General features: G+C 39.5%; 1 protein-coding gene and 1 long non-coding RNA gene across 7 annotated transcripts in view; one reads left to right on the top strand and one right to left on the bottom strand.

The window, feature by feature from the left end:
• SPEF2 (sperm flagellar 2) overlaps positions 1–12,003 on the top strand; it is a 172,148-nt gene that overhangs the window by 102,111 nt on the left and 58,034 nt on the right. For all 5 annotated transcript variants that reach the window (XM_072824916.1, XM_072824912.1, XM_072824913.1 and 2 more), the window contains 4 exons: positions 749–876; positions 960–1,098; positions 5,087–5,224; positions 10,720–10,874. In XM_072824916.1, the coding sequence (XP_072681017.1) occupies positions 749–876; positions 960–1,098; positions 5,087–5,224; positions 10,720–10,874 (560 nt within the window). The remainder of the gene's footprint in view (positions 1–748; positions 877–959; positions 1,099–5,086; positions 5,225–10,719; positions 10,875–12,003) is intronic.
• The window catches only part of LOC140632662 (uncharacterized), a 94,572-nt gene that overhangs the window by 46,793 nt on the left and 35,776 nt on the right, over positions 1–12,003 (bottom strand). For both annotated transcript variants that reach the window (XR_012030258.1, XR_012030257.1), the window contains exon 4: positions 863–1,050. This is a non-coding gene — a long non-coding RNA (uncharacterized lncRNA). The remainder of the gene's footprint in view (positions 1–862; positions 1,051–12,003) is intronic.

The following is a 12,003-nucleotide window of genomic DNA, read 5'->3' as shown; positions in this document are numbered from 1 at the left end:
TTGCCATTAATGTCATCCTTACTATAATGGGAGAAAGTGCTGAGTGCAGGGTACTGAGATAGGACTCCAGAACTTTAGAGGATGACCTTCAACACTTTTCTTTAAAAAAAAAAAAAAAAAGATTTTATTTATTTATTCATGAGAGACATGGGGAGAGAGAGAGAGAAAGAGAGAGAGAGAGAGAGAGGCAGAAACACAGGCAGAGGGAGAAGCAGCTCCATGCAGGGAGCCTGATGTGGGACTTGATCCCAGGTCTCCAGGACCTGGGCTGATGGTGGCTAAACCGCTGAGCCTCCCGGGCTGCCCTCAATACTTTTCTAATCAGAGGAGGATTTCTGAAAGAAATTTGTCTGAACTGAGACATGAAGAAGTATTTGAATTAGTGATTAGCTGGGGGAGGGGAGAGAAGGAAGGGCTAGAAGTTTCACAAAGAATGCTTTAGATAGGGCAGCCCCGTGGCTTAGCGGTTTAGCACCGCCTTTAGCCCAGGGCCTGATCCTGGAGACCTGGGCTCCCTGCATGGAGCCTGCTTCTCCCTCTGCCTGTGTCTCTGCCTCTCTCTCTCTCTCTCTCTCTCTCTAGGTGTGTGTGTGTCTCTCATGAATAAATAAATAAAATCTTAAAAAAAAAAAAGAATGCTTTAGATGGTTTCATCTTGATCTTCTTGCTGAGTATTGCTCTTCTGACTCAATTATTCAAGAGAATTATCACTTTGAAATGATTAATTTTATGCTTTACCATTTAACAGGAAATGCCTTCATTTTTAGTGCCTTACTGGGAACTAATCGAAAATTCCTACATAAACTCCATCAAAACAGTACTCAGGCATCTGAGAGAAGAACAGCATAGTGTGGTTGCTTACTTATACGAGGTTAGGTAAGTAAAATTTCCAAAGTCAGAATTTTGTAGTCTACAGGCATGTTGTGTAAGCTCCATCTCACTCTCTTAATGCCTTACAGAACAAATTTCCAGCAGTTTCTATGGCGTCCAGATCACAAGCAAGATTTTGTATCTCAATGGCAGGCTGATTTCAATGCTCTTCCTGATGACCTGTGGGATGATGAAGAAACAAAGTCTGAACTACACCAAAGAGTAAATGTAAGGAAATCTGCAACCTGCTGCACCAGGGTCTCCACACACATGAATATTGTACTGCAGAAGCCTAACTCATTCCTTTCTTCTTCCATGAGGTGTGAGGGTGAGGAGGGAAATGGTTTGAACATTTATCTACCAACTTTCAAGAGCAATGGCTCTTCCAAACTTGAGTTCAAACAGGATTTTTTTTTAAGATTTATTTATTTATTCATGAGAGACACAGGAAAGAGGCCAAGACACAGGCAGGGGGAGAAGCAGTCTCCTCATAGGGAGCCCAATGCAGACTCAATCCCTGGACCAGGGACCACAACCTGACCCGAAAGGGAGATGCTCAACCACTGAGCCATCCAGGCACCTCACTTTTTTTAAACAGGATTTTTTTTTCAAGATTTATTTATTTATTCATGAGAGACACACAGAGAAAGGCAGAGAGAGACCAGACTTGAGTTCAGAATGAGAACATGCTGGCCAATACTTCCAGAGAAAGGACCCAAGTCCAGTAAAGCAAGAGCATTCTTGGGATCTCTTTTGTAGACTCCTAACCCAAAGCTTTGTTTGGCATTGTAACTATCTCCATGCTTGGTATTAAGCACATGCCTACCTTGAGTGCAGTCATATGGTTGGATGATGTCAAGGAAGGGAAGAGGGGACTTCGTGGAAAACCTAAAAGCCTGCCAATATTGAATAGATCCTGTGAGGGGAGGTAGCAAATCTTTTACATCTTTGTATCTCCAGCAGGCACAGTGCCTGCCACGTAATAGGCAGATTTTCATAAATGGGATATATTACCCTGATGCTTTAGAAAAGGACTCCTGATATCCAAGAAGCCTGATTTCAATATCTTACCTTTTGTCTTTCCTGTATAAATTTACAGAGCCCCTTTTTCTGTCACAGGAATTCCTTCCCTTGCCACTCCCAAAATATAGGTTACTGGTAGTCAAATCTGATTATAATCTTAATATTTATTTATATAACCAAAAAAGTGCCAAAACCTATCCTATGAGCCATTTATCTTCTCTACAAATATTTATTGAACATCTATCATGGTCCTAGCACTATTCAAGTGTCTTGAAACTCAACAGTGAACAAGAAGTCTATGACCTCAAGATGTTTATATTCTGGTAGCCAAAAGACAGAGGATAAGCAATAAACAAATGAGTATATAGAATATACCATGAGTGTGTGTCATTGGTAATGAGAGCTTTGTGAAGAACAAGAAAGGAGGCAGGAAAGGAATGTTGATGTACCATTTTATATATGGTGGTTGTGGAAAGGCCCACTGAGAACGTGACACTTGAGCAAACTCAGAACAGGTGTGATTGAGTGAACTGTGTAGATATTTGGGGAAGAGTGTATCAGGCACAGAGGGAAGAAAAGCCAAAGGCACTGAAGTGGAAGGATGAGTAGTGTGTTTAAAGAACAGTAAGTTGACGGGGGTGGCTAGAGGAACAGAATGAGCAGGCCAGGTGGATGGTGATGAGGTCAGAGAGATCATAAGGGATCACATTATCTAAGGCCTTGGAGGTCATTATTAGGATATTGGTATTGATCTGAATGAGAGTTGAAGCCTTAGTTTTTGGTTTTTAAGAGGATCTGTCTATAGTGGAGTAAAAGGGAGACCAGGCTGGGAAACCAATTGCGAAGCTACTGAAATTAAGTGAAGGTATTATACTGATTTAGATGATCTGGGTGCTGGAGCATTAACCCAAGAGGTATTGAATTAACTGCAGCTCTGATGCAGCATTATTTGACCCATGAAGAAGCATGACAAGCTATCTCTTCATGGTCTCCTATACTCTGTAGAGTATAAAATAACCATCTTTGCCCCAAAGTACTTTTTTTGTATTGAATTCTATTGTATCTGATATCAATACTGGAACCTTGCTTTATTTATTTGTGTTTATCTCATATAAGTTTTGACTTTTGACCTTTTTGTGTCCTATTATTTTATATGAGACTCTAGTAAGTCATATATAAGTTGAATTTGGGCTCTTGACCCAGCAGAAAACATTGAAAACTTTTGTGAAAGTGATCATTTTTAATGATTTTTGTCTGCACGACTTTCACAATTAATAGCTATGAGTTTTTCTTTAAAACAACCCACTCTGATTATTCAGGGATATATAATAATTCCCTAGTTTTTGCCAAATAAAGTGTGAAAACCAGCTGTGCCTCTGGATAATCCTGGACCCTCTCTATGCTCTGTCAATGTGCTTGTTCTTGACTTACTTCATTCCAATTCTGAGAAGTTAATGGAGAGGTTCTGCTATTGCATTGTCTTCACTCTACCATCAGAAATCTGAGCCACAGAGATGCTAGTACTTGCCAAGGCCTCATAGTGAAGCAGGAACAAAAAGAGAACTCTTCTAGCTCTCAGAAATGTACAAATACTTGGTAAGCGCAAGCCAGTATGCACTGAATGTCTGCCAGAGCAGCTGTGGAAAGACCATGAAGATATCAAGATCGGCTCTAAAATAATGATGTTTTGTGCTGACACTTAGCATATGACTATAAAAATGGTTGTGATACTTTCATTTTTATGTCCAGTTCCCTGAAGGTAACAAACCAAAGTGCTAAGTGTTCCATTAACACAATATCACAGAAATAAAACCCACTGTGGGCACTGGCTGAAATGGAAATGCTTGAATGAAACTGCTTGCATTAGGATTCCTGGCTCCACCCCACACTGAAACCATAGCCAAGTGACTTAACCTCTCTGGGCATCAATTTTTTCACCAGAATTTACTCCTGGTTATTGTGGAGACTAGCAAGGTAATCCATGTAAAGCACTTACCCACAATGCCCAACCCATAGTAACATTCAATAAATTATTATTGTGAGAACTGTCACATTTTAATTGACTGTCTATATTTCATTAATGGGATATTTTATTAAAGAAATATTTTATTGCTATAAATAATATTATATTCTTATAAGATATATTTTATTAACTGTGGGATTATCATATGCTAAATACTGTGCTAAGCACTTTAAATACATAAGCTAATTTAGCACATACGAGAGGTAAGAGGTAAAGTATATAAGACCTGAAATAGTGGTGTATATTACTCAAGAGCACAGACTCCTATCTTGGATCCACCACCAACTTTTTGTGTGCCTTTAGGAAGATAACCTCTCTATAACTCATCTGCAAAATTAACATTATAATAGTACCTCAAGTTGTTGCGAGGCATTAAATGAGTTGATATCAGTACAGTGACTTCCATTCTGACACACTGACACCCATGGAAAGACCTCAGTACATGGTAGCTATTGTTTTGTTATCTAAATGGCAGAGCTGGGATCTTTAAAATATTTTTTTTTACTGCTAGCTCTTTAGTAGAAAGCTTATTTTTGGACAATCCTATTAAGTTCAGACAGCACTTCTTGGTGAATGACATGTTCCACTTATGGTGAATGAATAGGCTTATGCCCTTGGATTAAATACAGCTGCATATTTCATCCACCAACAATATGCCATTTCCACAAAAATTCCCTGAAAGGACTTCTTAATTTTTTTTAGAGAGAGACAAAGAGAGAACTGGGTGGAGGGTGGCCAGAGAGACGGAGAATCTTAAGCAGACCCAGTGCAGAGCCTGATGCAGGGCTCGATCTCATGACCCTGAGATCATGACATGAGCTGAAATCAGATGCTTAACCGAACTGAGCCATACAGGCACCCCAGGACTTCTTCAACTAAACAAATTTTCTGGGAAAGGACTAGAATACTACATAAAACATAGCCACCCATAAATAAAGTGAACTGCAGTGAATTTGTGCATATGATTTGGTGAGCTGGTTTTACAAAGTAAGGGCCTGGCATAGAGAAGAAGCAAAATAAATATCTGTTGAATGAAGGAATAAAATCCATGAGTGCATTAGGTCTAATTTTCTTTGGAGACATTTTTAAGGCAGGTAAAATATTCTATTTTCATTACCCTGAGGTAATTCGAGCCATGTTCTAAAGCACAACTGTGTTCTTTCTGTTCAGGATTTAAGAGACCGCCTGTGGGACATCTGTGATGCCCGGAAGGAAGAAGCAGAGCAGGAGCGTCAGGATATCATTAACGAGAGCTGGTTGCAAGACTCAATCGGAATAACGATGAACCATTTCTTCTCACTAATGCAGGTAAGAGTGGCTTGTCAACAACACAGACTCTTGTCTCCACAGCTGTGTCCTGTCCCTCCCTTTGGGAGTGTGAGGGGCCTGTTCAGGCCTCATTTTACTCACAGCACTCTGCCTGGCCTGAGCTCCAACTTGCTGAGAAAGTTAGCTGAAATAAATCATTTTAGTCCGGGGCCAAACAAACACCAGAACTGGAAGCGTCCCTGGGTGCCTGGGTGGCTCAGTCAGTTAAGCGTTTAGCTCTTGACCTCAGCTCAGGTCCTGGTCTCAAGACCCTGTGAAGCTGGACATGGAGTCTGATTAAACACACACACACACATACACACACACACACACACACACACACACACTAGAGCATTCCAAGCAACCACCAACCAGCTTTGCACCAGGTGGCTTAGAAGTGTGGAGAGGGACAGAAGAAATGCTCTCCCTACTGGTTGTTGCCTCATCAGCCCCTCACAATGGACACCCAAAGTAGCCAGCAGAAGCCCAGGAAAGCATCTCTGCCACAAAGCATGGGCAAGGTCAATGGCAGCAGGCATTTGATTCCAGAAAAAAAGTTTATGTCCAGATTGAAAAAAAAAACAAAAAAACAAAGAAACAAAACCACCATTCACCAGAATAACCTCATTTGCAGCCTGTTAAATAAAATTTGCACTAGATGAGATAAGAAGATAGACATTGCTCTTATTCCAAGAGTGTTGTCAACAGTAGTACAAATAGGATCCTTCCTATCTTCACCTAGTTTTACCACTGGGAGTAAGATACCCTCAAGGAGCAAGTTAGGCTCCTCCCCTCCCAGAGGAACTGGTGGACAGGGGTGTTATGTTCCTTGATGCTTACATTTCAAAGAGATGGTGCCCAGATACTCAGGAAAGACAGTTTTGAGATCTACAACTGGCAAGAAGCTTTTAAAAACATTTACATCTGGGGATCCCTGGGTGGCTCAGCGGCTGAGCACCTGCCTTCAGCCCAGGGCGTGATCCTGGAGTCCGGGGATTGAGTCCCACATCAGACTCCCTGCATGGAGCCTGCTTCTCCCTCTCCCTCTGCCTGTGTCTCTGCCCCTACCCCCCCCCCCGTGTCTCTCATGAATAAATAAATAAAACCTTTAAAAAAAAAAAAAGATTTACATCTGAGGGGCACCTGGTGGCTCAGTCAGTTAAGTGTTTGCCTTTGGCTCAGGTTAGGATCTCAGGGTCCTGGAATGGAGCCCCATGTCATTGGGCTCTCTACTCAGTGGGGAGGCTGCTTCTCCCTCTCCCTTTGCCCCTCCCTCCCTGTTCATGCTTTCTCTCTCTCATAAATAAAATCTTAAAAAAAAAAAAAAAAGACAACTCAAAGGGACAGAGCAAGGATTTACAATGACAAATTTTCTAAAGTAAATTAGAAAAGGAGTGGCCAGGAGTGTCAAGATAGGAAGAAGACTGTCTAAAGTTCAGCCGAGCTGAGGGGAATAGTAAGCCTATGTTGGTCAAGCTGTGTCTTCATGAGTATTTTTTCCTAAGAGCATAGCAGTGAGGGTAGAGAATGGAAAAGGGTACGGTTTTAGTCTTCAACTGATTGATGATTGACTTACATGAGGCGATATGGCAGGAGAGAGGGCTGTGTAGCTGACAAGCCAAGCTAGGGCACAGTAGGTGTTCGATAAAGGCTCATTCAGCCAATGCCCATGAATGCTGATACTTCCAACCTTCAGAAGGATAAGCCTGTGGTGCAGGGGCAGATTGAACCACAGGAGGCCTGAAAAGTCAGCAGAAAGTGGAGACCCAGGAGCAGTGTCACTGAATACCAGCTCTGGGATCCAGGTGTGGGTTGTACAAAGGATTAAAGTGAGCCAGCCAAGCAGCCTCAGCCATGCTGGGCAGCGTTGCTGGGGTACTGGTTTGGGCAAGCAGAGATTGACTGTTGGAACAGGGGCGTCAGAAGCTTCTGGCAGAAATAACTGAAATTCAGTAATGAAGGCAAAGGGAATAGAGAATTTTTGTGAATCATTTCTCATTAGTCCGAGGAGTACATGACTCTCTGGGGAATGTTAGAAGTCTCAGACCTCAGCAAGAACCTAGATTGAAGGCTCTGGTCCTGAGAAGCTGAATCTACATCTAAATCCAATGAGGAGGAAAGAAGAGAAAGGCCTGGGCAGCAAATAAAAGCTGCTCTTCATTAATTCCTTACTCTTTACTCTGTACGTGCCAGGCACTGCTTGAAGGACTTTGACGTAGGTTACATGAAACCTTCGCAACAACCCTGTGCCGGGACTTCTGTACAATCCTTCAACATTGTTCAAATAGTTGAAGGCCCGCCATGTGGAACAGCAAAGGACCTTACGAAAACCAAAGCTGGAAATTATAGGTAGGGGATTTTTAGTCCAATAAATGAAGAAAGAGCCTAATGACTAGAACTATCCATCAAGTAACAGACTTTTGAAGCAACTGAGCTGCTTGTCCAGGAAACTTATAAGCCCATGTCTATGGAGGATGAGGGAAAGAATCTTTGTGAAAGTCTTCAAGGCCTGCAGTACTGAGTTACAGACAACTAGATAAGCATTTCCCAAAGTGCATTCCACAGGACACTAGTTTTACACAACAGTTCACAGAAAAGGACTCAATGATCAAATGAGATTGGGAGGTACTGCACACTGTGCTTCCCTATCCTTGGGAGATCGACAAACATATTGACATACTAGGACATCAAGATGTCATAAAGAAACCTTTTTGATACATTAACCCAGCATTTCTGAAACAATTTGACATTGCAAAGTTTTGTTTGTTTTATCCCCAGCAAGGTACTCACAGCCTATGGGACAAGTTTTCTACCTATTAAATTTTTAAAAATGCTATGCTAGATGATTTTCTTTTTTTAATATTTTATTTATTTATTCGAGAGAGAGAGAGAGAGAGAGAGAGAATGGCAGAGACACAGGCAGAGGGAGAAGCAGGCTCCATGCAGGAAGCCTGACGTGGGACTTGACCCTGGATCTCCAGGATCAGGCCCGGGGCTGAAGGCGGCGCTAAACCGCTGCGCCACCTGGGCTGCCCAGATGATTTTCTTTTTAAAAAATTTTATTTAAATTCAATTACTTAACATATAATGTATTTTTGGTTTCAGAGGTAGAGGTCAGTGATTCCTCAGTCTTATGTAACACCCCAGAATTCATTCTATCACATGCCCTCCTTAATGCCCATCACCGAATTATCCCATCCTTCCACCCCTCCAACAACCCTCAGTTTGTTTCCTATGATCAAGAGTCTCTTATGATTTGTGTCCCTCTCTGATTTCATCTTGTTTTATTTTTTTCTCTCTTCTCCTATGATTCTCTGTTTTGTTTCTTAAATTCCGCATATGAGTGAGATCATATAATAATTGTCTTTCTCTGATAGACTTATTTCACTTAGCATAATATCCTATAGTTCCAGCTGAATGATTTTCTAACATTCTCTTCAAAACTAGGATTCTGTCTTTAAGAATGACAAGTGCAAATACATATTGCACTGTGAGATTTGTCCATATATGAATATTTTAAAACTTAATTTGGTTGCTCTGCAGGAAAAAACTGTAGTTTCCTAATCATTTCAAAATGCTGGTTTGAAAAATTACTTAAATTTATATTTATGTTTAAAATCCAAATATTTAAAACATGCTTTATAATTTAAAACAATATATGAATGGTAATTTTATTTTATACTATAGATTCAATTTAACCAGGTGAACATTTTCCTGTTTCACTCATTTGCCTAGAAAAGTTTAATGATGTACAAGACAGCTTTTCAAGAGCAATTTGGCTTACTCTTTTTTGTATCAAAACCAAACTTACTGAAACTGTTTTTGTCTTCTGTTGTAGACTATAATGTGAAAGCAGTGATCTATTCTAAATTGTGAATATGGCAGTACAAGACTATTTCTTGATGTTTTATGAAATAAATAGCAACATTAATTGCTTGATAAATATTGGGATCCCTTCATAAATATCCTTGGGTTAGGTTCAGCTAAGGGCTTTGAACACTAGGTCAGTTTTGTTCATTTTGGAAAATATGCTATTATTAACTACATATCATGGAATACTTCTACAGAAGAGTTTCAGTCTTTAGGCCCCCAGGTACTGGTATAAGTAGCCCCACTAACCAAATCAAATTTTGGAGGTCATGTTTACAATACCAAAGGGGAACATGGACATGCCAACTGATCTGACACCTAATGGGAGAAGGGATTGGAAAACTCATGGTCTACATTTCTGTGTTTGGCACTCAGACATGCATGAATTTCCTCATTACTGCAAAAGGATGTGCCTTGGCTGGAAGGGAGTCCCTAGTGAGTGACTGATGCCTGACTTATCACCACTTCTTCTATGTTCTCCATTTCTCTCAAGGCAGTACTGGCAACACCAACAGACAAGGTTTGCTGGGAGCATGGGGAGATGGTCTCCCTACTATACATATTGAGCAAGAATAGAAACTGTGAAAAGAGAACTACCCATTACCACTTTGCCTTACCTTGTCATTTCTCCACAATTATGTTAAACAGTCCTACAGCACCAAAACCTAATCTTGCTTTATATTTCAAGTTTTTTTTTGTATTTGTACCTGTATTTGTTTTTTTTAATTTTTATTTATTTATGATAGTCACAGAGAGAGAGAGAGAGAGGCAGAGACATAGGCAGAGGGAGAAGCGGGCTCCATGCACTGGGAGCCCAAAGTGGGATTCGATCCCCGGTCTCCAGGATCGCGCCCTGGGCCAAAGGCAGGCACTAAACCACTGCGCCACCCAGGGTTCCCTGTACCTGTATTTGTATTTTTTATTTGTATATATCGTATTTTTGGTGTCTCCCAAATCAACTAACTTGTTACATTCTCTTCAAAACTAGGATTCTGTCTTTAAGCATGACAAGTGCAAATACTTATTGCACTGTGAGATTTATCCATATATGAATATTTTAAAACTTAATTTGGTTGCTCTGCAGGAAAAAACTGTTTAGTTTCCTAATCATTTCAAAATGCTAGTTTGAAAATTTACTTAAATTTATATTTATGTTTAAAATCCAAATATTTAAAACATGCTTTATAATTTAAAACAATATATGAATGGTAATTTTATTTTATACTATAGATAAAATAGAAGGCATTCACATGTTTGTTAAGGTATTGGGTGATTGAATATAGGACACAGGAATTCTTAATGTCACAGTAATGAATAATATGTACTACTTCAGCTGTCATACATACTATAATCTTTTGTCATAAAGTCAAGAGGCATAGAAATACCATCTTGTTGAGTGGAATCATACTCAATGAGTACAGAGAACACAAGTCACCAGTTATCTTTCATTGTTATGAAAGATATATGCCCTTAGATCCACAACTATAGCCAATTCTTTCTTAATTTCCAGAAAATTGATTTCAACTGAAATATTTTTAAATAGTGCTTACAGAGCCTATATGGGAAATATGTAAAGATTAGTTCGTTTTTTTCTTGGGTATTAACATTCATATTTGCTATTAAAGACAGAACTGAACCGTTTCCAAGATACAAAGAGACTCCTTCAAGATTATTACAGGGGAATGGAATGCAAAATTCCAATCGATGACAGTAAGAGATTTACTCGAATCCCGTTGGTCCAGCTGGATAGTAGTAGAGACATTTTGGAAAGCCAACTCAGGTAAGGTAGACTGTGTAGTGCTGTAATTGGTCTGAACATAAAAACCTCATGATTTTAAGTTGAATGCCAGTAATAAAAAACCACACTCTTGTATCTGCAAATCCAAAATTGAAAAAAGCTCCAAAAAGTGAAAAATTTTCTAACTTCAATTTAAGACGGTTGATATGCGTTATTATCCAAATTATGGTGACTATGTACTTTGCTGGAGAGGTATAGTGCATTTCATTATGAAGTGCTTCCAGCAAACTCTGCTGCGGATATTAGGGGTTATGTAGTGTCTATAAATTTTGAATTCTGAAAAACTTTTGGCCCAAGAGTTTTCAGCAAGGAATCCTGAATCTCTATCACTTTTATGAAAGGTCCCAAGTACGTGTGTGTGTGTGTGTGTGTGTGTGTGTGTGTGTGTGTGTGTATGGCATGTAAATGAAAATGGAAGAGGTTGTGAGTCTTCTTTTACAGGTAAGGAAACTGAGAAACAGTAAAGGTTCAATCATTGATTATGACTTCATGAGACTGAAAGACTTGTCAATAGTCTAAAATCAAACTCCTGCCAGAGCAATAAAATAAGGAATCGTATTTTCAACCAAATATTCCTATTCAATACAAAAGTTTGTAAATAATTGCATTTATAGACCAAATGGGTGGGAGCAGGGGAAGGGCAAGATCCCAAACTCAGAGAAGCTATGAACAGATAGAAAAATGTCTGCATTAAGAATTAAAGTAATATTTTCTCATGACCAATAAAGAGGTCAATGAGAAAACAAGAACCTACAATGTTAAGAGGGGAAAAAGAAAGAAGTTAGACTTAAAAAATAATATACAGGATGAACATTAAATTTAAATCTCCAAAGATATATGTATTGAAGATTGAAAGCAGTATATGTACTTTATTTTACAAGTATGCTCAGGTCAACGCAGGTAACACAAGTTGTAGAAACTAAACATGGTATAGTGAATATGTTTTGAAGAGATAGATGTGGTTTCAATCCTGGGTCTGTTATTTACTAGTCATATGTGAATAAATTAGAACAATTTATTTGGGGGAAAGTCACCTCAACTTTCTTAAGCCTTGTTTTTATTATCTATAAAGTAGAGTTATTGTGAAGATTACAGAAACTGAAATCCTCAA

The sequence above is a fragment of the Canis lupus genome, chromosome 4, assembly GCF_048164855.1.
Source record: "Canis lupus baileyi chromosome 4, mCanLup2.hap1, whole genome shotgun sequence".
NCBI lineage: Eukaryota > Metazoa > Chordata > Mammalia > Carnivora > Canidae > Canis > Canis lupus.
Note: the sequence above shows the minus strand (reverse complement) of the source record. Positions and strands in the feature narration are given on the sequence as shown.